The following is a 26,018-nucleotide window of genomic DNA, read 5'->3' as shown; positions in this document are numbered from 1 at the left end:
TTGGAATAATGTTGCGAGTCATTCAACCAGTCCCTAGCGTGACGAAAGACGCAGGCCAGGTTGTAAAGGCGAAGGTTCGGCATATTGGCTCCCAGGTGGGATTTTGGGAGTTGAAGTTTGAAAAGCGCAATACGCTGCTTTTTGCCCCTCCGTATGAACTTGGTGAATGCCTGATTGAGTATTTGCACATCCTTATGTCGGAGGAGTAGTGGGACAGTTTGAAGCGGGTGGAGGAGTCTGGCAAAACTCACCATGCGGATTAGGTGGCACCTTCCCAGTGTTGACAAGCGTAAGATGCTGCCAAGCAACAAGTTCCTGTGTAATGCGTCTAATCAGGGCAGCCATCAGGGGGGTACGGCCGATACTCATGTAAGGGGCCCGGGCAGCCTGGGGGGCCCACCCGAGTCCCTTACATGACTATCGGCCGACGTTGAAGGGCGAGGAGGCGGAGGCCTGGCCCTAGCAGCACAGGGCCCCAGCATTGCCGCTCCAGCGGCTTCGAGACAAGCTGGGGCCCCATCAGCGACGCTGCTCATCTGATGTCGGACTGGCCGGAAGTGACGTCACTTCTGGCCGGTCCGGCAGCAGACAAGGCCATATGTGCAGGTAAGAGGAGCTAGGAAGCAAAGGAGGGAGGGATGCAGCCCTGACCAGCCCACCTGAGACCCCTTTAGAGCCCACCATAGACAGTCGCAGATGGGCTGTGCACCATCTATGGTGGGCTCTGCAGGGTCACTCTCAGGTGGGTCGTGTGTCCAGCGCGTCACTAAGCCCTGCGTCCAGCGCGTCACTAAGACCTGCATTCAGCGGTGGGTGGGGGCGGCCTAAAGCCGTGTAAGGAGCCCAAAAATTTCTGATGGCTGCCCTGCGTCTAATGATAGGGGAATAATTCAAGGCATAAAGTTCGGTAGCCGTTTTGGGTATGGAGATCCCTAGGTATTGAAGAGAAGTAGGTTGAATGTGTAACGGATAGCCAAGGTAAGTCTTTCTTGGGAGGGGTGCGAGATAAGAACAGAAGATCACTTTTGTCTACGTTAATTTTGAGACCAGAGAATGTACCGAACTGTTGTATGTGATCAAATACGATAGGGATTTGGGTGCTGGGGGTCTGAGAGAAAGAGGAGTATATCATCAGCGAAGAACAGAGATTGTATAGTGTGTTTGCCTATGTTAATGCCAGTAAAGAGGTCATTCTTGGATAGGGAGCGAGCTAGTGGTTCAATGGCCAGATTGAATAATAGAGGAGATAAAGGGCCATCCCTGGCGTGTACCTCTGTAAACGGTGAAGAGCGGAGAGAGGAAAGTGGAGGTGAATATCTGCGCATTGGGTGAGGTGTACATTGTGTTGATCTAGAACAGGGGCGCCCACAATTTTTCGTCTGGAGATCTACTTTTCAAATGACGAGCTCAATGAGATCTACCAACGAAAAACACCTGCGTTCAGGGGCGGGAGTGGGCGTGGCAGTGCATTGAAGTCGCCCGGCCCTCTCTTCTCTCTCTCCCGTGTTTCTATCTCCTGTCTCTTCTCTTTCTCTGCTGTCTCTTCTCTCTCTCTACTGTCTCTCTTTTCTTACCTCCACTGCAGCAGTTTCCCAAGTCTCCTCTCCTCTCTCCTTCCCATCTGCGGCGTCTGACACATTCAGCCGCACGAGCACCGCGGGAGGACAGGACACAGGTCAGTGAGCCGATCGGGATCTACCAATTTTCGCTTTGCGATCTACCTAATGGGCACCCCTGATCTAGAAACAAACCAGAGCAACCCATTTGTTTTAGTACCAGTTAAAGCCATGACCAATTGACACTGTCGAAGGCCTTCTCCCCGTCCAACGCCAGAAGGCCTTCTCCCCGTCCAACGCCAGCACGTTCAATGACTGCAATAGCGTTGCGAATATTAGTAACTGCAGATCTCCCAGAAACAAAGCCCGACTGAGCAGGAGAAAGAATTCTGGGTAAAACAATTGCTAATCTATCCGCCATTATTTTAGATAAATACTTAGCATCCTGATTTAACAGGGATATAGGGCGGTAGGATCCTGGCAACGGGGGACCTTTGTTTTTCTTGGGTAGCAATCCGATATAGGCATTGTTAAAAGTGGAAGGGTACGCCTTCTCCCGTAAACTATGGTTAAACAGGCGAAGTAGAGCAAGTGATATGTTATCTAATAATAACTTATAGAATTCCATGGATAGCCCATCAGGTCCAGGCGCCTTTGCTCGAGGTGAAGTCCTAATGACTTTTTCCAATTCTTGGGCTGTAATTTCTCCATTAAAGGAGAAATAGTTCATCTTCTGTCAGCGAAGGCAAATCGGTAGTCAAGGTAATGGGCCCCCACTGGTTAAGTCAGCCGTCTGAGGCCCATAAAGTTGTTTATAATATGGAGGAGAAAATTCTAGGAGATATTTTCCGAGTCGGTGTAAATCCGTCCCTCTGCCATCAGCCAATTTCGTAATGTGTGATGTCTTAGGTGGACCACGGGCAAGCGCGACCATCGGTTTTCCGGGCTTATTGCCAAATTTGAACAAATCTACTTCTTTGAATGACCTGATGTGGGATTCATATTGTTGAATCCAGTGGTCACATGTTTGTTTGGCCACTATCCACGATGATCTATGCTCAGGGGTGGGGTGCATTTTAAATGTGTTATAAGCCGGTCTTACTGCCTGGCATGCTGACCTGTAATGTTGCATGGTCACCTCATTACGCCAAGAAGAATATGCCAGGATCCTACCGCGCAACACAGCCTTCGCCGCCTCCGTCAATACAATGGCGGGTTATCCTCGTGAGAGGAGTTGCAGGATGCATATTCCAGCCACCAAAGTTGAAGTATGCTTGAAATGCGTCATCATGGAGTAAGTATGCCGGGAATCTCCAGGTAGGTGGTGTAGAGGGAATGTCCAAGCCTGAAAGGCCTAAAGATACCGGGGAATGATCGGAAATGACCATATCCTCTATCCGTACATGAGAGAGTTTCGTGAGAAGTCTTTGGGGCTAGAAGAAGAATGTCTATGCGGGACATGACCGCATGAGGGTGGGAAAAGCGAGAGTAGTCCCGTTCCGAGGGATGTGTGTGTCGCCAAGCATCTTCCAATCCACTGCTGTGAATAAAGTTTAGCAAAATGGTCATCTCTAGTCGTCGTGGCAGGGGATTTCCGGTGTAGAGTGCCCGGACGGTCATCTAATGTAGACGGGACTGCATTGAAGTGTCGTCCCCCCCCCCCACTATGGTATAGTGTGCAGTCGTTGGAGAAGAGCCAGTAATGATGAAAAAAAATTGATGATTGTCAGTGTTTGGGCCATAAATATTCCATATGTCCAGTATATTGGATCCCAGCTGAATTGTGGTACACGACCATCGGCCATCAGTTGGATCCGCTTTATGTTGGAGAACCGAACAGGGTAAGGATTTGTTAACCAACAAAAGAGTACCTGCTGATCGGCCTGCGGCGGATGCACCTAGGACTGTACCCACCCAGTGGCGCTGCATTCGATGGAAGCCCGTAGATGAGAGGCGAGTCTCCTGCAGTAGAGCTATCATAAGGTAGTTTTTGTGAAGAAGTTTGAGGTGAAGAAGAGGCGTATGTCGGTGTCCCTGAGCTATGACAATGCCTATAGCACACAGTCTCGTCCCAAGTGAGGAGGTGGAGAAGAGCAAGGATAGGTTCGGTCCGTGTTAGACAGGTCGAGAGTGCCCCGTGAACAAACTCCCTGTGAGATGATTACATGAAGGGAGAAGAGAACAAAAAAAAAAAGTGGGAGCAAAAATAAAAACAATAAGCAGATGAACGCTCGAACTAGAACTCGGTAAAGGCCAATAACGCCAAAAGCCATGCAGGAACGGGACTTGCTTTTTTCTCTATAGAGGGCATGGTGGGCAAGTCCAGCGAGCAACCCACAAGCGGTCAGAGCAAGTTTCCAATGTGGGGAAGGATTGCTTATCCATAGTGCTTCAAAGCAGTGGTTCTCAAACTTGTCCTTGGTCAGCCTGGGGTCCAGTGTGGGCTGCTGTGCTGTGACGGAGCTCCATCCATATGTGCATTGCTTGTACAGCTCCCTTGCACACCCTGTAGAGGTGCCGGGAACCAGAATGTGATGTCACTCCGGGTCCATGCACCTCTTCAGAACATGCGAGAAAGCTGTAAGCAATGCACCTATGGATGGAGCTCTCTCACGGCCATACCACCTGCCGACCGCACCTCAAGCTGACACTCACCCACCTTTAGGTCATGACCCACCAGTTGAGAACCAAGGCTATAAAGGAAGGGTTCCAACAGGGATAACTTGTCAAGAAAACGTTTGTGGAACACGGGACGCATCATACGAAGCAACTTGAGGATTATCCCGCCATAGTGAACGGTGAGACATGCGATAGAGCACCACCCGGAGCATACTATTAATACTACCCTAGCTAGTACGCTAGGAAATTGATCAGGCCTTTTTCTTTCTGGGTGTGGACTTAGTAGGGGACAAATCGGCACGATTGGGGGGTTCGTGCAATGCTCCGGCATATCTGAACGCCTCCTCTGCAGAAAGCCTCCCAGCAGGGAGCGTAATGCGCAGCGTCGCTGGATATGGCGGGGTGAACTTAATGTGCCTGTCGAAGCAGAATACGGCCGGTGTCTACGAATGCCTTTCTTTGTTTGGACGCCTGTGCTGAATAATCCGCGAATAGTAGGAGTTTGAATCCAGCTGCCATCAGAGCTTTTTGAGACCTGTAGTTATGTAGAAGGGTATTTCTGTCTGCAAAATCCAAGTAACAGATTATCACCTTGGCGATTTTGTTCTGGGTGGGCCAATCCTGTGGGCCCTCTCCACTTTACAAGGGAGGCAAGGCCTAGAGCAGTGGTGGCGAACCTTGGCGCTCCAGCTGTGCCAAAACTACAAATCCCAACATGCACCTGCCTCTGGGAGTTATGTCTGTGGCTGTCAGAGCCTTGCAATGCCTCATGGGACTTGTAGTTCCAAAACAGCTGGAGTGCCAAGGTTCGCCACCACTGGCCTAGAGCCTTCCGGACGACATGAGAGCAGAAGTGAGTCAGCTCCGCCGGTGGTACAGATTCGGGTAGGCCGATGAGGCGGAGATTGTTTCTGCGGAATGCGATTTTCTAAATCGTCCACGTTGTCCAGCACATAATGAATCTGTTTGGCTGATTCCCCCCTGGGTGGCGGTGTAGGCGGTGTTTTGGTCTTCTAGTGTCTCAGCGGTCAGTAAAGGAGTCTCATGAGTTTCCAGAGTGAGTGTCACTTGGCTCATATGCTGCTGCAGTGACTCTGCTATAATGGCAGCTAAATCGTTTTTTAAGTGTGACGCCGCCGCCGGGCGTTGATAGTCGATGGCCACGTCTGAGGCGACAGTTGGCGACTCACCCATAGGCTCTGCAGGGACTGGCTGTTCGCGCGCTTCCCGATCCGCCATCTTGGATTTTTCGCGTGGTTGTGAGGGGTCCGGTAATAGTGATCGTCTTATTGTTTGCGAGCGGGAGAGGAACTTGTCCATTACCCGCAGCAGGTCTCCGTGATCCGGTAGTGCCGTATGAGGTCAAATATAATCTTTTCGTCCTGTTTTATCCTGTGTTCCCTGATGTGTTGTGTCGGAGCCGAGACGCACACAGCTATTCCATAGGGCGCCGGAACCGGAAGTCCTCTGGTCCGGTGTTTCAGCCGGCGAAAGTACTCTGATGTCTCATTAGTTGTCCTTTCTTACCAAAACTTTTCCCGCACTTTTAACTTGAATAAGGTTGTTGACCTGTGTGGATTCTCTGGTGTTTGGGAAGGGTTCCTTTGTCCGTAAAACTTTGCCCACACTCTGAACAAAAAGGCGCTCACCAATGTGAATTCTCTTGTATAAAAGAAGGTTTGCTTTTCACTAGAAAACCTTTCCCACACTTTCAACAGGAGAAAGGACGCTCACCCATGTGAATTCTCATGTGTTTAAGAAGGTTTTCTTTCTTAGTAAAACTTTTCCCACATTCTGAACATGAATAAGGATGTGCACCCGTGTGAGTTCTCTGGTGTTTAGCAAGGGATCCTTTTTGAGCAAAACTTTTCCCACACTCCAAGCATGAATACGGACGCTCACCTGTGTGAATTCTCATGTGCCTAAGAAGATCTGCTTTCCTAGTAAAACTTTTCCCACATTCTGAACATGAATAAGGATGTACACCCGTGTGAATTATCTGGTGTTTAACAAGTGATCCTTTTTGAGCATAACTTTTCCCACACTCCAAGCATGAATACGGACGCTCACCTGTGTGAATTCTCTGGTGTCCTAGAAGTTCTGCTTTCCTTATAAAACCTTTTCCACATTCTGAACATGAATACGGACGCTCACCTGTGTGAATTCTCTGATGTCTAAGAAGGTCTCCATTGCTCGCAAACGTTTTTCCACATTCTGGACATGAATACGGACGCTCACCTGTGTGAATTCTCTGATGTCTAAGAAGATCTCCCTTGCTACCAAAACTTTTTCCACACTCTGAACATGGATAAGGACGTTCAACCTTGTGAATTATCTGGTGCGTAAAAAGTGCTTGTTTTTTAGCAAAACTTTTCCCACACTCTATGCATGAATACGGACGCTCACCTGTGTGAATTTTCTGGTGTCTAAGAAGTTTTTTTGGGTTAAAAAAACGTTTCCTGCACACTGGGCATGAAAAGGTCACATGGTTGTGGGTTTTGATGTGTAGAAGAAGTTCAGAGTGATAAATGGTTCTATATTTAGGATGTATCCGGTCTATAAATGGCGGCTCTGGATGGACAGTTGGATAAATGGTTCTATATTTAGGATGTATCCGGTCTATATACTATAACAAATATCACAGAGACTATGGAGGACGGACATGACGGGGGGGGTTACAGGGTGTAAATATAAAATATCTTATTACCTCCTCTGCTGCCAGTTCCAGCAATGTCTCCTCTCTATTTAGTCCCACCTCACCTCTCACCCAGAACTTCCTGTCTGTATGTGACATCACTTCCTGGTTGTACTCTACACTGATAACTGATGTCGCCACCTTGCTGTGTGTATGAGAACTGCGGATGATCCTCCGAGCGCTTAGTTGTGTCTCGTGCCTCCGTTACGTCGTTAGACTTTGTCTGACGTCATCTTCATTATTCGGTAAAATACAAAATCTCCGCGCTTGCAGAAATCAAACCCCATTCCTGATAACTCCGAAGACGTGGACGCCGGCGTGTGGGCCGGAACGATACTCAGGATTATATTGTGTTATAGATACACTTTTATTTCATCTTTTCCATTCTTTTATTTCACGCACAATATCACATTATTATTCTTTTTCCATTGTGTGTCCTCACCTCAGGTGGAAACAGGAACCAAACCGCACTCCTTACCGGGATTCCCACTTCGGTGTGACGTGTATGTCTTGCGGCTGAGTCGGGCCCCTAGATGGCGCTGATGAGTGAAGGGAAATTCCTATAATCAGCAGCGCCACCTAGGGGCGGTAGTACCCTTCCAACAGAATCCACGGGGAAGTTTTTATACAGGAAGTCCCTATAGTGTATACACAGCCACATTTCTATATATAGAGTTGGATGGAGTGAAGAATGGTTAGAACTAGAGATGTCCCAATACTGATACTAGTGCCGATACACGGCATTATCACTAGTACTTGTGAAAATGCCCGGAAACTAAAGGCCAATACCTGCCCTTTAAATTTTTACACCGATCAGCTGCCTGAGGTCCCGCGCTTGTGGCATCAGCTTGTGGATCAGCGCTTGTGGATCAGCTGCCTTTGACAATGCCTGTTCGGCCCCCAATCTCCTCCTCGTTCCCGGCATAGCTCAGGACAGCCCCACGCCAAAAGTACAGACCCAGAGCCGACCCAAGCCCAGCACCTGCCCGTATACCTTCTATATTTCATGAAAGGTCCTCTTGAAATCAAGGCAACGGTAGAATATGCCGGTGAAACCCGAACCCCCTTTGATGAACCATCATCTTGGAGGAAGAAAATGTGGTTGGAATAAAGTCACAAAACAAAAATGGCAGCTTGTTATTCCGGACAGTTCTCCTTCCACTGAGACGCACGCGAAGGCTCTGCTCGGCCCGGCTGCATGAATCAGAACCTGTGCTACAACCCACCATGTATGGTCCTCCAAGTTACGAGTCCGTCCCACCCAGAGCTCCATCAGACTCCTAGTAAAACCGGCCCCTGAATGGGCTTTACCAACGCAGGGTAAAGATCTCTCTTTCCTTACCTCCAGGTCTCTCCTGGCATTATCTGAGACCATATCGAGGAATCCGTGGAGGGACATATCGTCCATCAACCAACCCGGTCGGTGTTACAGCCACCCCCGCTCCACACCGCACTGTGCCCCAATTATCACCCAATTTCTCTGATCAATACAAGTTTCCCGCCTTATTCACCCAGAATGGGCTGGTTTCATCCGGTTCTAACATAGTATTTGAGGTTGAATAAAGACACAGGACCATCAAGTCCAACCTATTGCGTGTATACATAATACAATCCATTCCCTTTCCTTTATAGCATCTGCCATTGGAATTGGGCCCTCTCCTGTCCAGCACAAAAAGGAGGCCGCCTCAAAAAACAGGGCGAACGCAGGGTTACCTATAATCGGAGTCATGGGACCAATGGAGGAGGAGATGTGGGATTTCCTAAGCAGCGAGTCTTAAGTATGAGGAGACACAACAGTGAGGATGAAGAGGGACGGTCACGAAGGGGCTCCCAGGGTAGCTTGAGAAGAAGGATCGGCGATTGGGAAACCTCCAACCAAACCCATCGCTTGGGATCATGAGACGTCATTGTCACACATGTATTGGCCACCACGGAGTCCAGACCTTAACCCCATTGAGAGTCTATGGGATGTGCTGGATAAGACTTTACGCAGAGGTCCGACTCTCCCATCATCACTAGAAGATCTTGGTGAGAACTTAACGCAACTCTGGATGGAAATAAATGTCGTGACATTGTATAAGGCAAAAACAAAAATGAGAGAGACACGAGAAGAGGGATCGGTGATTGGGAGTCCTCCGACCCAACCCATCGCTTATCCTTGTGATGAAACATTCAGTCAGAAAGGTGGGTCAGTAATGAGTCCTTATGATAGAGCTCTAGATGGGGTAGACCAAGCCCCCCAGATTGTTCCCGATATACCAATATATCGTATCGGAGGCGAGGGATGGAGACCATAGATGGGGGAGGAAAGCAGATAAAAAAATTTATAGGTAGTGTGGAAAATGTTTTAAAAAATGAAACCCCCGTGCGGTCATTCACCCCCTGGCTTTCCTCCTCTCCCTCCGGCTCTTTTCCCTCTCGCTCCTTCATTCTCCTCTGTGTCTCTGATCCTCTCCCTTCCCTCTGGATGAGTGGGCCTGCTGGGCTCGGAGTCTCGTGGACGATAGAAGCTGCAGGTGGATCTGGGACCTATGACGTGTAGAATCCTTCTGTAACACGGCTTGGACCTGACTTATTTTTGTATTTAATTTTCTTTTTCGCTCTGACTGATACGAGAGAGAAACTCTGTGCCGACGTCCCTCCTCTATTCTCACCCACTCTGTGCCGACGCCCCTCCTCTATTCTCACCCACTCCGTGCCGAAGCCCCGCCTCTATTCTCACCCACTCCGTGCTGCCGCCCCGCCTCTATTCTCACCCACTCCGTGCCGCCGCCCCGCCTCTAGTCTCACCCACTCTGTGCCACCGCTCCACTGCTATTCTCAACCACTCCGTTCCCCCGCCGCTATTCTCACCCCTGATTTGCTGGTTTTGCTCTCTTAGAAGTGAAACCCAATAAACTTTTATACATTTTATTGCACAATTTGCACTAAAAAATAAAAAATTCACAAACAAAATTAATGAACAAGGACGTTCACACGTGTGAATCCTCCGGTGTCCAAAAAAAAGAAGAAAAAAAAAGTGTTCTTTTACAGCAAAACTTTTTCTGCACTTTAAACATGACTGGGGTCTAAGAAGGGCTCCTTCCTTAGTGACATGTTTCCCGCACTCTGAAAATGTTGGTACATTGTGCTGTATATTATACATGGGAATACAAATCCCAGTAATACATTGTACACTGTATGTATAATGTATTGCTGGGATTTGTTGTATTCCTGTATAGTTGGTGATATTCTGCACTGCGCTGTATAGAGGACTACAAATCCCAGCAATAATACATTATACAGCGCAATGCGGAATTCCACCAGCTATAGAGGACTACAAAACCCAGCAACAGTACATTATACAGCGCAATGCAGAATACCGCCAGCTATAATGTACTATTGCTGTGATTTGTTGTGCTCCTCTATAGCCGGTGCCATTCTGCATTGATTGCTGTATAATTATAAACTTTCCATTTCACTATATTGCACACCACACTTTTTTTTTTTTACTTCCACCGCTCCAAGCTTGCTCCTGTGATGGACTACAATCTCAATACAAACTAGTAGTCCATCACTGGAGCCATTTTTAAAAATGTATTTTATTGTTTATCCGATTAACCGATTAATCGAACTTAATAATCGGCTAACTAATCGATTTTGAAAATAATCGTTAGCTGCAGCTCTAATACAGACGCTCACCTGTGTTGAGTTTTCAGGTGTCTCAGAAGGTTTCCTCTGCCAGCATAACATTTCCCACACTCTGAACAAAAAAAAGGACGCTGACCCGTGTGAACTCTCTGGTGCGAAAGAAGGTTTCTTTTCTCAAAAAAACCCTTCCCACACTCTGAGCATGAATAACGTTGTTCACCCGTGTGAATTCTCTGGTGTCTAAAAAAGTGTCCTTTCTGAGCGAAACTTTTCCCGCATTCTAAACATGAATATGGACGCTCACCTGTGTGAATTCTCTGGTGTTTCAGCATGTGTCCTTTCAAAGTGAAACGTTTCCCACACTCTGAACACGAATATGGACGCTCACCCATGTGGGTTCTCTCGTGTCTATGTAATTGTTCTTTTTTAGTGAAATTTTTCCCGCACTCTGAACATGAATACAGATGCTCACCTGTGTGAGTTTTCTGGTGTCTAAGAAGATTTCCTTTGTCAGCATAGCTTTTGTCACACTCTGAACATGAAAATGGACGCTCACCAGTGTGAATTCTCTGGTGTGAAAGAAGTTTTCTTTTCTCGAGGAAACCTTTCCCACACTCTGAACACATAAAAGGACGCTCACCCGTGTGAATTCTCTTGTGTGTAAACAAGTGTCCTTTTTGAACAAAACTTTTCCCGCACACTAAACATGAATACGGACGTTCACCCGTGTGAATCTTCTGGTGTCTACGAAGTTTTCTTTTGTCAAGGAAACTTTTCCCACATTCTGAACATGAAAAAGGACGCTCCCCAGTGTGAATTCTCCGGTGTGAAAGAAGGCTTACTTTCTTAGTAAAACTTTTCCCACACTCTGGACATGAATACGGATGCTCACTTGTGTGAATATTCTGGTGCTTAAGAAGGTTTGTTTTGTCAGAAAAATTTTTTTCGCACTGTAGACATGAAAAGGTCACATGGTTGTGGGTTTTTACATGTAGAAGAAGTTCAGATTTCATCTTAAAGTCTTTCCCGCACTCCAAACATGACAATGACCTCTCTCCTGTGTGATCTCCTTCATGACTGAGAGAAGATCCCTCGGGGATAGTTGGATCTGTAGACGGATCTTCACTGTGGGAGCCGAGATGGATATCTGAAGTCATGTAATGTGATTGGTCAGAAGATTCCTCAGGATTAGAGGGATCCATTGATGTCTCCAGACAATGTGTTCTGTGGTGTATCATTGGACGTATGTGATTCACTTCAGAGTGAAGATCTCCCTCCGAGGTATTCCGGACATGGCGGCCGTCTGATAGAAAGCAAAATGACATGAGAAACACATTCTACAATACACCAAAACCAACACTGAGTGACGGGGGATGGGCACTGATGTCATCGTTATATTGAGGAATGGAGATGGACCTTCATATGGTGTACAGTATCTCCTCCTCATTTGTTGGGGACATGACGTTATATTGAGGAATGGAGATGGACCTTCATATAGTGTACAGTATCTCCTCCTCATTTGTTGGTCACATGACGTTATATTGGGGAATGGAGATGGACCTTCATATGGTGTACAGTATCCCCTCCTCCTTTGTTGGTCACATGACGTTATATTGAAGAATGCAGATGGACCTTCATATGGTGTACAGGCTGGCTGTTCCGTTCCACATCCTAAATTATATTTCTTGGCTTCTCAGATGCTGGGGGGGGGGGGGGTGTTGAGTTACTGGAATGACGAGGAAGTTCGGTCAATTATTTCGGAAGAACACTTTTGAATCTTTTTATGCGTTCCAAGATGGAATGACATCTTTGTAATTTATAAATACTTGCAGTAGAAAGGCATCTTTTATGTTTGGCTTCTTTAACCCCTTCACGACCAACGACGTACAGAATGGGTTTCCATGGCTGAGCAGCTGCATCCAAGCCGCACATCACCAAGTGCAATGCAAAGCGTGGGATGCCGTGGTGTAAAGCGCGCCGCCACTGGACTCTAGAGAAGTGGAGACGTGTTCTCTGGAGTGACCAATCACGCTTCTCTGTCTGGCAATCCGATGGACGTGTCTGGGTTTGGCGGTTGCCAGGAGAACGGTACTTGCCTGACTGCATTGTGCCAAGTGTAAAGTTTGGGGGAGGGGGGATTATGGTGTGGGGTTGTTTTTCAGGGGTTGGGCTTGGCCCCTTAGTTCCAGTGAAGGGAACTCTTAAGGCATCAGCATACCAAGACATTTTGGACAATTTCATGCTCCCAACTTTGTGGGAACAGTTTGGGGATGGCCCCTTCCTGTTCCAACATGACTGCGCACCAGTGCACAAAGCAAGGTCCATAAAGACATGGATGAGCGAGTTTGGGGTGGAGGAACTTGACTGGCCTGCACAGAGTCCTGACCTCAACCCGATAGAACACCTTTGGGATGAATTAGAGTGGAGACTGCGAGCCCGGCCTTCTCGTCCAACATCAGTACCTGACCTCACAAATGCTCCAACATTCCCATAGACACACTCCTAAACCTTGTGGACGCCTTCCCAGAAGAGTTGAAGCTGTTATAGCGGCAAAGGGCGGAGCCAACCGAATACTGAACCCTACGGACTAAGACTGGGATGCCATTAAAGTTCATGTGCGTGTAAAGGCGTCCCAATACTTCTGGCAATAGAGTGTGTGTAGAAGTTCAGGTTGATATGGGGGTAATTGGAGGGGGTAGAGTGGGTAAGGTCAGGTCTACTAGATTGGATATATGACAATATTTTAGCATGTAGAAACAAATAAAGTACTAAGTATATATTATGTATATATGTCATGTATGTGTCTCGGTGTGCCTTGCTTTAGGACAGTGGTTCTTAACCTGCGGGTCGCGACCCACAGTTGAGGGGGTCCCCACGTGCCTTGTGCTGCTCTAGGTAAGAGGCTCCTCAGCCTCCTCCTAGTGCAGCAGTGTCAGTTCTCCTACATGGAGCTGCATCAGCAGCCGCTGGAGAGGGTCAAAGAGAGGGGAGCGGGCAAGAGGGGAGGTGAGTGCTTGATCACCACAGATCCCGCAACTGGGCACTACAGAGCCCGCAACTGGGCACCCCCAGAGTGTCCCACTAGCCACCCGAGAGCCCGCACAGCCTCCAGAGAGCCCACACAGATACTAGTATCGGTGCATCCCTACATTTTACAGTTGGGGGTCACCACAACCTGGCAAATGTTACCAAGGGGTCCCGGCCCTAGAAAGGTTGAGAACCACTTTAGGAGATGGTCGGAGACTATAAGCACGATAGGAAGGAGCTTGGAGACAGAGGACATGTTTGAGGGAGAAGAGTTTAAGAACTTCTTACGAGACCTTTATCATTACCATTACCGCTTTCAGTCTTAGGTAAACTTCAAACCTGCAATCTCAATTCCACCATCGCTTCACATCTGGACTTAGCCAAGGAATTAGAACGGATGGTCCAAAAAACTAACAAAGTGTTTATGACTTACTTGTGTCCATATGTAGAGAAGATTCCTCCTGTTCACTCTTCACCATCATCTCACCCTCCTCCATAGACTGTTGAGCTCCACTCACCAACGTCTCTTCTTCTTCTATAACCTCAACTTTGATGTCCTTCAGTTCTTCACCCTAAAAAACCCGAAGATGATAGAACAGATTTATGAGAAGGAAGATGAGATCAGACGGAAGAGTGTTTTCTGAGTTCTATGGTTCAGTCCCATCTACCTGATCATGGCGTGTACAGCTGTGATCTTTCTTGAAGACATCCCGAGAATACAGAGGACCGTCATTCTGTATGGACTGCTGATCTCTGCTCCCCCATGAGTCTTTTTCCACTTTAACCTCAACTTTAATGTGTTTCAGTTCTTCGCCCTAAAACCCCAAAGATGATGGAACACATTTTAAAAGCAGAACAGAAAAAGAAAACATACAAAAGGAACAAGATGTGACGGAGAAAACTGTTATCTGGCAGCTTAGAATACATTTTCTTAAATCTACATCCTCTGGTAGTCCTCTACAGTCACACCTACCTGATCCTGGTGGGGGACGGTGAGATCTTCCTGTGTGGAATCCCGGGAATACAGAGGACGGGTCTGAGGGCTCTCATGATGTTCCTGTGTGGAATCCCGGGAATACAGAGAATGGGGACATCTCTCTGGTGGGTCCCTCTTCCTGGATCCATCTGTAGGAAACACACACACTGACTGAATACATTGTTTCTATGTGTGTATCAGATGATGGGGGATCTAGGTGGACCCTCTGTACTGCTCTCTCCTCTTACCCGGTGATGTGAGGGGCGGCCGGTTCTCCATCATAACGTCCTTGTAGAGATTCTTGTGTCCTTCTACACACTCACGCTCCTCCCTCGCACTATACTCTTCCTCTTCTTCTCTTATCTCTTCTTTGATACGAACATCAAAATTGCTCCAATTTCCACTCTGAATAAAAATATAGAACAATGTAGTTAAAATGTCTTTGTTCTTCCATGGAGACATCCTGACACCTTATAGGAACCTGACACACACAATGATACAGTCACCACCCAGACACATCCCTCGTCTGTTCCTGCATCATGTCCCAGAATTCCCGGCACCGCTCACCTCTCCCGACAGCAGATCAATGATCTTCTTGGTGACTTCTAGGATCTTCTTTTTGTCACATAGAGGAGACAGGGACACCAATGAAGGGACAGTGATCTGGTCCTGGATCTCCCTCCGTCCTTCTGACACATGGTGATGTCTGCTGGAGGTCACACTCTCACCAGATGTCTTCTTCACCACTGTGTAACCCTACGGAGAGACGTCATGAGAAATGTGAATGGTTAATAAGTTTAGGCTGCGACATTCCCAGAATCTCCCCCATATCATCATCTTCACCTGATACACCCTCCCAGAATCCTCCTCACCTCTCCGGTCAGCAGGTAGATGATCTCCAGGGTGAGCTGTAATATCTTCTCAGTCATGTGACTTTGGTCTTTGCCTGTGGTCATCATTGATGTGGTCATGTGATCCATGCAGGACTCTCCTCTCTGTAGATGGATAATAAAGTGAGAATGATCTGCACTGTACCGGGATGAATAATGTCTACACAGAGTTCCTCCTGCTTGTTATATATCAGAGGTCTTATCAGTGTCACTAAAGGAAACCAGAGAGTCCATTTTAAGGCCAAACTCCAACCAGAAGATAAAATAATATCTTATTACCTCCTCTGCTGCCAGTTCCAGCAATGTCTCCCCTTTACCTCCTCCCAGAGCAATTCTCGCCTGGAACTTTCTGGTCTGGAAATGGTATCACATCCTGACTGTACCTGACATCACTTCCTGGATCTACCTGACATCACTTCCTGGATCTACCTGACATCACTTCCTGGCTGTACGTTTTACTCATTACATGTAGGATCTCCCCCTTGTGGCGAATAAAAAAAACTGCAGCAGATGTTTTACAACATTGGCCTCTGAGATGTGTCACATTCCCTCGTTATGTTGTATATACATCATTATTAGCCATTTTGGGACATTAATCGTGTCTTTGTTATATGGGAAATCAATCTATGTAATAATCTAATAAAGAGGAAGATGGAACTCAGCTGCGGAGACACGTTAACAGTCACGTGCTCTAGCTAGGGTTGCCACCTTTTCTTGTAACGAAACCCGAACACTCTAGCAACGGACTGAATTTTTTTTTTGGGAGAATGAGTTGCGGCTTATTCATATAGAAATAGCGCCGTCCATTCATATGTAAATATCACAGTTTAGACTATTTTCAGTGGAGGGCGAGTAGCCCCTATCTTAATTTTGGTTGCCCCTGTCTGCATGACATCTTGTGTCCGGGTTTCAGCTGCCATGAAACCCGGACACAGCATTCAAAACCCGGACTGTCCGGGTGAATCCTGGACAGGTGGCAACTCTAGCTCTAGCCCAGGAGTAGGTGATGGCAAGGGTTAATATTGCCAAGCAAGCTCAGTGCATCATCGGTCTATCTTCCAACCTAACTAAGCTTGCTACACCTGTAGTGAGTATTGATAGGGGAAGTGGTTGCAAGGCGCTATACTCGGGATTCGCACTGGTAGGGACACATCAATGTTATATTTACTTAGCAATGCTTAATTCACTGGTAATTATGTTCACTCCACATACCCAGTACTTCAGTATCACAGTCACTCATATATAGTATTGACCCAGTTGCTATCAAGATATATGTTCACTTCACATATACTCAGTGGCGTCACAAGGGGAGTGCGGGGGGTGCGGCCCGCACCCGCGTGCCACCATTGGAAGGGTAATAGTCAGTGTACCCATTGCACTCCTTACCGCTAAATCCTTGATGAATGGGTTGGGTGCATCAGTAGTCGACGGATGGCCACCGTCCAGGCAAAGTATAAAGAGTTATGGACACCGGCACTCCAAAGTAGAAAAACGTCTTTTATTGACGCATCATGCAACAATACACTTATTGCAACGTTTCGGGGTCACACAGGATCATGTTCTGGGGTCATGTTCTACCTGATGAAGGGGATCCTGTGTGACCCCGAAACGTTGCAATAAGTGTATTGTTGCATGATGCGTCAATAAAGGACGTTTTTCTACTTTGGAGTGCCGGTGTCCATAACTCTTTATACCATTGGAAGGGGGACACCAAAATGACTCTCAGTCATTTTGGTGTCACCCCCCTCTGAAAAGTGGGGCGCTCGGTCATGGACCGAACGCCCGACAGTATCAGGAGAGAGGAGGGGACCCGGCGGCATACCTTATCCCGCCGGGTGACTGTCCCCTCCTCTCTCTGTCGGCGTCCATCACCAAGATGGCCGCCGGCAGGTATCAGCATACTGACGCGCGTGCGCGATGACGTCACACGCATGCACAGTGACGTCTCGGCGGGGTGACACTCGGTTCCCGCTCCGGGTGTCACCCAGCCTGGGGACGCCCGTGCATATACTTAGTAATGGGAATCACAGTCCAACAGCTCAGATGTAAGAATCGTTTCACAGTGTCAGTATAGACCCAACCATATGTGCAATATCGTTAGGTGCCAGCAGGGGGCTCACATCTCATAAATCTTATGCTGAAGTATGGTTAATCCAGATAGTTTATAGCAGTGAGCTAAAACCCCTGTGGGTAGCAACCCAGAGGGGAATACTTGCGCTTAGGTTTCCTGGTGCAGGGGGTAAGAGTGGTCCTCGGCACGCTAGCGCAGAACCCCATGGGGGTTGTCAGCTGGTCTGCAGGTATCAGGTGGGTGATGTGGAGTCCTCCTGTCAGAGGCTGTAGCTGGTGGTGCTGAAGGCAGGGAGACCGGCACTCGTCTGGCGTCCGCATGGGGTTGTTGGAATGCCAGACAGTTGCACAGTCGCGGCTTATGATGGGGCGGGTCCCGTCTGACATCATCGGCCCAGGGGCGGAGCTACCGCTAGACTCCGTGACTCGGAACGGCAACGTCCCCGGGAACCGTAAAAAAAAATATCCGTGCTTGGTATAGTGTTGTGTAACCGTGTATATAATGTATATTTTGTAGGGCTGTGGAAATCAAAGATTAATTTCTCGATTAATCGTTAAACTTTTTGATCGATTAAAATAATTTTGATCGCTAATGAAAACACTGACCTCTCCGCCGGCTTCCGGGAGTTCCATCAATGTAGTTGGATCTCTATGTGCGTTATAATTCATCGAAATTAATCGATTAAAAAAAAGTTAGATCAATCGAACACAAAAATGTTAATCATTACCAGCCGTAATATTTTGTGATATTTGTGTTACTAATATTGTTCTTTGGGGACCAAAGACTTTTGGTGGGGGGAGGGAGTGTAGCACTTGTCAGATTGTGTTTCCTGTCAAATCCGTTGCAGATCATTGCACTCTAAGCCTGCACTAGCTTTATCCTGGTTGATGGACAGCTACAGTGAGAGGAGAGCCAGAGAGGACCTTCATTGGCTGTTTATGTCTGGACAAGCCCTCCCCAGGCAACCAGTGTAAAAAGGAACTGGGAATGCCTATAGAGCAGCCTCAGCACAACTACTCATGGGACGGTAGAGACTTGAGGGGCATGTAGTCCAGGCATGGGGAAAGTGCTAGCAAGCATTTGGGGAGAAAACATTCGGCATCAGAGCCTGCTGAATACAGTCACAGATCACAGCTGCTGCTTCTGGAGGGGCCACTCACTGTGGTTTGCTTCTGAGGAGATCCAGGACTGTTACCTGACATCCAGGGACTGCTGCTTGTGCCAAAAGTCACCTGAGAGGTTTCTGAATGCTGGCTAGAAAGAGGGAGAACCCTTTCGCCAGCCAACGTGGGATCACCTGATGTGGTGAGAGGATTTCAAGCCATTAACTCTTTGCAGCACATACCTTGGGAAATCCTTGGCTGTTGAGGGATCACCAGGAATCTAATTTCTTTTTGGGGCCCTGTACTGTTCTCCTATATCACTTAATTTGTGTAAGAGCGCTCCAACTAAGGGTTCCAACACCGGAAGAGCTTTAGTTAGCTCTAGTGGCCAGTAGTATAGCAAGGAGGGATTGATTGCTGTTGGTGGAGTGATTCACATCATTGCTTCATGGATGCCTTATATATTAAAACCCATTACCTTCGCCATGGTGTGTTCCGGGTCCATGTCAGGCCTGGCCCTTACGCTCGGAATTCTGAACGGGCACCTGCGCATAGTTTTGCTCACAAAATTGTGCACCGCCAAGCGCCCCTGCACACGTTGGCGTGCGCATGTTGCGGATTGTCACGCTAAACGGGCTATTTAAGGCTGTGACATTCCAACCTCCAGTGCTGACTGGTCTTCAGACTTGTTTTCTGACTACGCTCCTGTCTGCTGCTCTGTACCTCGCTGCCCGCAAGTTGCTGATCCCTGCCTGTCCCTCATTACGCCTTGTCTACTGTCCTGGTACCTCGCTGCTCGACTGTTACAGATCCAGCTTGTCCTGGACTTCGCTGCTACCGGCTCTCGTGGCTCTCCTGTCCTAGTGCACCTGTTCCACCTCCAGGGGTTCTTGGACTTGAGCTGCAAGAGAGGCCTTCCTCGTCAACTCAGACTCCTCTAAGGTACGTGGTTTCCGACAGTCCAGTCTGGGCGGTTCATCAGTGGTGTGGGACAGAAGAACCTCAATGCTACAGCAGCTGCTTCGGGGGTGAACACTACATGTGGGGGCTCGTCCGGGATGCCCTCTAGTCCATTCTGCCAAGTGAGTCCAGTTTAATTACACGCCTGGACAAGATCTATCAACAGGTCATACTGATAGGAGGAATGAAGCCAGATGCCGCAAGAAAAACGTTGCTGACTCAAGTTCTTAAAAGGGCATAACCACTAGACCCCATAATACTGAAACTTTAGACCAGAGACCCGAGTGGTCCCATAGCTCACTCCAAAATGATCAAGACAATTCAAGAAGAAGAGGCTTTGATGGCAGCTAAGACCCAAAAAAGATGAATGCTCATACAGATCCTGGACAGTACCGCAATGGTGCCTCCCTATACTCAGTACAGGATGTATTGGGTGCGCCAGAAGGAATAGAAAAATGATGTTTGGAACCTAATAAACTTCCATGGTTTATAAATAAGTATACATTTTATTCTACAATTTGTATTTTTTTTGCAAGATCAATAGAAATAAACAAATAAAAATCAGCAGGAAAATATCAGATAAGAGGAGAAGGAGGAGTTAACCAGGGCTGATTAGGACAACTAGGGGGGATAATTTGAGGTTAAATGGCAACAAATTTAATTTAAAAAACAAACTGACATTGTAACAGATGGAAGCTCACCCCTTTGATCTCAATGAAATTCGAGAAATTGCAAAAATACATTAATCAGCTTTTTCAGCCAGTATGAGTTCTCTGATGTCTCCTTAGATGTCCCTTTGTAATGAAACTTTTCCCGCACTCTAAGCATGGATAAGGACGCTCACCTGTGTGAGTTCTCTGGTGTGCAATAAGGTCTCCTTTCTGAATGAAGCCTTTCCCACACTCTGAGCATGAATAAGGACGTTCTGCCGTGTGGCTTCTCTGGTGCATTAGGAAGTGTCCTTTGTCAAGGAAAAATTTCCCGCACTTTAAACATAAATGTGGATGCTCGCCCGTGTGGGTTTTCTGGTGTCTAAGGAGGTTTCCTTTGCTTGCATAACTTTTGTCACACTCTGAACATAAATAAGGAGGTTCACCCATATGATTTCTCTGGTGTCTAAGAAAGTTTTCTTTCTGAGTGAAATGTTTCCCACACTCTGAACATGAATATGGACGCTCACCTGTGTGAATTTTCTGGTGTTTAACAAGGTGTCCTTTGTCTGCATAACTTTTGTCACACTCTGAACATTCAAAAGGACGCTCACCAGTGTGAATTCTCTGATGTGAAAGAAGGTTTTTTTTCTCCGAAAAACCTTTCCCACACTCTGAACATGAAAACGGTTGTTCACCCGTATGAATTCTCTGGTGTCTGAGAAGGGCCCCTTTGATAGGAAAACTTTTCCCGCACTCTGAACATGAATATGGCCGCTCACCTGTGTGAATTTTCTGGTGGTTAAAAAGGTTTATTTTCTCAGTAAAACGTCTCCCGCACTCTGAACATGAATACGGACGCTCACCTGTGTGAGTTTTCTGGTGGCTAAGAAGGGTTCTTTTCGCTATAAAACTTTTCCCGCACTCTGAACATGAATAAGGGCGCTCACCCGTGTGAATTCGTTGGTGTATGATGATGTATGCTTTTGTACTGAAGTGTTTCCCGCACTCTGAACAGGAATAAGGATTATCGTCCTCATGACTTTTCTGGTGTTTAAGAAGCTTGCTTTCTTTACTGAAAGCTTTCCCGCACTCTGGGCATGAAAAGGTCACATGGTTCTGGGTTTTGAGATGCAGAAGAAGTTCAGATTTCATCTTAAAGTCTTTCCTGCACTCCAAACATGACAATGACCTCTCTCCTGTGTGATCTCCTTCCTGGCTGAGAGAAGATTCCTCGGGGATAGTTGGATCTGTAGACAGATCATCACTGTGGGAGCCGAGACCGATATCTAAAGTCATGTGATGTGATTGGTCAGAAGATTCCTCAGGATTAGAGGGATCCATTGATGTCTCCAGACAATATGTTCGGTGGTGTATCATTGGACGTATGTGATTCACTTCAGAGTGAAGATCTCCCTCCGAGGTATTCCGGACATGGCGGCCGTCTGATAGAAAGCAAAATGACATGAAAAACACATTCTACAATACACCAAACCCAACACTGAGTGACGGGGGATGGGCACTGATGTCATTGTTATACCGAGGAATGGAGATGGACCTTCATATGGTGTACAGTATCTCCTCCTCATTTGTTGGTCACATGACGTTATATTGAGGAATGGAGATGGACCTTCATATGGTGTACAGTATCTCCTCCTCATTTGTTGGAGACATGACGTTATATTGAGGAATGGAGATGGACCTTCATATGGTGTACAGTATCTCCACCTCATTGGTTGGTCACATGATGTTATATTGGGGAATGGAGATGGACCTTCATATGGTGTACAGTATCTCCTCCTCATTGGTTGGGAACATGACATTATATTGAAAGGTCCGTCTCCATTCCTCAATATAAGTTCATCTTCCCCACAAAATGGTGTACAGTAATTGTACCCCATTTGTTGGGTAGTGTGGTGAATACAAACTGGTTGACCTTCATAGATGTGTCCCCCTTTTTCAAAGTATGTAAGAAAGATTTTATTCCTCTGGTTAGGGCTGGAGATGGATCCATAACATGGTGTACAATACCTCCTCCTCTTTGTCAGGGTCATTAGGTGGTGAGGAAGATACGTTGATGATATTTTTCTTATGTCAGCACTTCTCATTCATTTATTATAAAGGATGTGGATGTTTCTATGTTGGACATGGTCAGCATAGACAATGTAGAGTTATGTCATGGATAAGGATTCATAAACTATCATTTCTCGATGGCAAGGAACCATCATTTACAGACCATATCACAGTATGTAGATTGTGTTACTGGATTCTATATACTGCAAACCACCCAAAGTGACTGAAAACAAAGAAAAGACGACATCTTCAGCTTCCAATAGGTAAAATGACTCTTTTTCATATCAAACTGGCATCATGGATCTCCGGGTCTTCCAGGTATCATTTAGTCTCATCGTACCAGAAGATGTGACGTTCTGATAATTATCTAACATTTCTCCTCAAACTGCTCGCCGCATCCTCGTAGAAGCAAACTGACAAATCGGAACACTTCAGGCATTTAAAGCTCATATAGAGGACTTGGCTTCTCAACTTTGCTGGTCTACCGTTAATCATTTAGCTTCATCTTACCTCATGTTTTCCTGAATGTCTGCTAAATTTCCACAACTTTTGGTCACACCCCATACTTTGTATGAACTGAAGACGTAAATCAGTACACTTCGTGTTTATTACTTACCTGTGCCGATGTCTAGAGTGGAATCCTCTTTACTTTTCTGAATCATCCCAACTTCCTCCATAGACTGCTGAGCTCCGCTCACAAACTTCTCTTCTTCTTCCTCTTTAACCTCAACTTTCATATCCATCAGGTCCTTACCCTAAACCCCAAAATGATAGAACACATGGAGAAGTAAGCTCTACGGGAACAGGAACGTCATCTTATTGAGTTTAAACTTACTTCTAGGTGTTGAGTTCCTCCTACCTGATCATGGAGGGGGAGGGTGAGATCTTCCTGTGTGGAATCCCGGGAATACAGAGGACGGGCCTGAGGGATCTCATGATGTTCCTGTGTGGAATCCCGGGAATACAGAGGACGGGGACATCTCTCTGGCGGGTTCCTCTTACTGGATCTATCTGTAGGAAACACACACACTGACTGAATACATTGTTTCTATGTGTGTATCAGATGATGGGGGATCTAGGTGGACCCTCTGTACTGCTCTCTCCTCTTACCCGGTGATGTGAGGGGCGGCTCATTCTCCATCACGACGTCCTTGTAGAGATCCCGGTGTCCTTCTAGATACTCCCACTCCTCCATGGAGAGATAGACAGAGACATCCTGACACCTTATAGGAACCTGACACACACACAATGATACAGTCACCACCCAGACACATCCCTTGTCTGTTCCTGGATCATGTCCCAGAATTCCCGGCACCGCTCACCTCTCCTGTCAGCAGATCAATCACCTTCTGGGTGACCTCTAGAATCTTCTTCTTCTTTTGATCACATAATGGAGACAGGGACACCAATGATGGGTCACTGATATGGTCCCGGGTTCCTCTCCGACCTGAGACATGGTGATGTCTGCTGGAGGTCACACTCTCACCGGATGTCTTCGTCACCACTGTGTAACCCTATGGAGAGACGTCATGAGAAATGTGAATAGTTACTAAGTTTAGGCTGCGACATTCCCAGAATCTCCCCCATATCATCATCTTCACCCGATACACCCTCCCAGAATCCTCCTCACCTCTCCGGTCAGCAGGTAGATGATCTCCAGGGTGAGGTTTAATATCTTCTCAGTCATGTGTCTTTGATCTTTGTCTGTGGTCACCATTGATGTGGTCATGTGATCCATACCAGACGCTCTTCTCTCTAGACGGATAATAAAGTGAGAATGATCTGCACTGTACCGGGATGAATAATGTCTACACAGAGTTCCTCCTGCTTGTTATATATCAGAGGTCTTATCAGTGTCACTAAAGGAAAACCAGAGAGTCCATTTAGAGCACCAACTACAACCGGAAGATATTATTTCAGGTTTGTATAGAGGAGGAAGGGATCGGAATCTTTGTTAAGGTCACAGGTCAGGCGGAACAGGAAATGAAGGGAAATCGTTCAAAGAGCCGAGTTCAACAAAATATATTTGGAGATATCTGTGGAATGATTGGTGGTCAGGATCACACAAGACCAGACGGTGGTGTTGGCCAACAACTCAAAAATAACGTAATCCAAGCCAGGGAAAGCAGCCTCTTGTTTAGACCATGTGATGTAAACCGTAGGCTCTGGATGGACAGTTGGATAAATGGCTCTATATTTAGGATGTATCTGGTCTATAAATGGCGGCTCTGGATGGACAGTTGGATAAATGGCTCTATATTTAGGATGTATCTGGTTTATAAATGGCGGCTCTGGATGGACAGTTGGATAAATGGCTCTATATTTAGGATGTATCTGGTCTATAAATGGCGGCTCTGGATGGACGGTTGGATAAATAGCTCTATATTTAGGATGTATCTGGTCTATAAATGGTGGCTCTGGATGGACAGTTGGATAAATGGCTCTATATTTAGGATGTATCTTCTTACCTCCTCTGCTGCCAGTTCCAACAATGTCTACTCTCTACTTCCTCCTAGCTCACACCTGACCCAGATCCTTCTCTTTGTATCTGACATCACTTCCTGTCTGTACCTGACCACTTCCTGTCTGTACCTGATACCACTTCCTGTCTGTACCTGACATCATTTCCTGTCTGTACTTTCCGCTCACAATAAATAAGATCACCCCCTTGCGGAGTATATGAAAACTGTTGCTGTGTTTTGCTGTCTTTGTTGCTGAGACCAGGGCAACAAGAACAAAGACAACCAATGGAAACCTGATCGTGCGTAAAAACAAATAAATGTATTTACAAAAGTGAAAAAGGTGTTCATTTTTTTATAAATAAAGATATGTGTTTCTACAATTGGTGGGGCATTCTCTTCTTTTGGTCCTCAGTGGTCATAGAGCTTCACTGAAGCTAACAATCTTTTCAGATTCTAATATCTACCAACAGGCAACAAATCGATTGCTCGCTCTTCGGCAGTGAGCTCCAGAGGAAGAGGCGGTCGATGATGTTGTGTTAGATCAAACTTGGGTTCCGAGGAGAGCTCTGAGGGAAAGGTCAACATTGTATTCCTTTTCCTCCAATGCTTACATTACCCTTGTCGTCTGTTGTATCTGTGCGCATTGGAAAGTTTGGCGGAAAGAGCAGCAGCTACCCGGTGGCCTTCCAAACGTCCATTACAGCTCCGCCCAAATGTCCGTCCCTTTAATAATACAGATCAGGGTCGAAATTTGAGCTTGTTGATTTTTTTTTTTTTAAATTGGCCACAGATGAAACATGACCACAGATTTTGGTAATGATTACTGCGGGGGGGGGTGAAGGCCTGGAGGTAGGCTTTAATATGGCAAATCACAACAACTGCTTGACAGGACAGATTCATAATTAATGTTGTTCTCACAGTATACCATTGGGTGGAGGCCCATACACTAGAAGGTTGAACATTAAGGAGAAGGCTCAGCTCCTTCTACAAAGAAGTCCTCTATGCAGAAAGTCAGCACCAGTTTATCTTAGCCTTACAAGGATATAAGATGTCTTCTCCAGTTCTGTTGGTCCAAGATTGAAGATTCCTGATGCTGGCAGTGACACGATGGATTCTCAGGTCTTGAAGAGTCACTGTCATAGACAACTGCGCCGTCAGTGCCTACGTTGGCCATCGAGACTCAGGAAGTATAAACAACTGCATGCTCGCACAGAGCATGCTGTTGTTTATACCTCCTGAATTTTCTAAGGCTTGGGGCTCAAGGTGTGACCCTGAGCATGGAGTTGTTTCTACCTCTGAAGCTTGA

The 26,018-nt window shown here is 46.7% G+C and overlaps 1 protein-coding gene across 1 annotated transcript in view; it reads right to left on the bottom strand.

Annotated features, from left to right (window-relative positions):
• Positions 1–5,880: 5,880 nt before the first annotated feature.
• LOC108802852 (zinc finger protein 850-like) overlaps positions 5,881–26,018 on the bottom strand; it is a 22,498-nt gene continuing 2,360 nt past the window's right edge. Inside the window, exons 2-4 of the mRNA XM_018574707.1 lie at positions 20,335–21,213; positions 10,552–11,439; positions 5,881–6,601 (exon numbers count right to left, since the gene is read on the bottom strand). Of these exons, the coding sequence (XP_018430209.1) occupies positions 5,887–6,601; positions 10,552–11,439; positions 20,335–21,213 (2,482 nt within the window). The 3' untranslated portion in view covers positions 5,881–5,886. The remainder of the gene's footprint in view (positions 6,602–10,551; positions 11,440–20,334; positions 21,214–26,018) is intronic.

This window comes from Nanorana parkeri, unplaced genomic scaffold, assembly GCF_000935625.1.
Source record: "Nanorana parkeri isolate BGI_ZX_2015 unplaced genomic scaffold, ASM93562v1 scaffold3174, whole genome shotgun sequence".
Lineage (NCBI taxonomy): Eukaryota > Metazoa > Chordata > Amphibia > Anura > Dicroglossidae > Nanorana > Nanorana parkeri.
The sequence above is the reverse complement of the archived record's forward strand: the minus strand, read 5'-3'. Positions and strand labels throughout refer to the sequence as shown.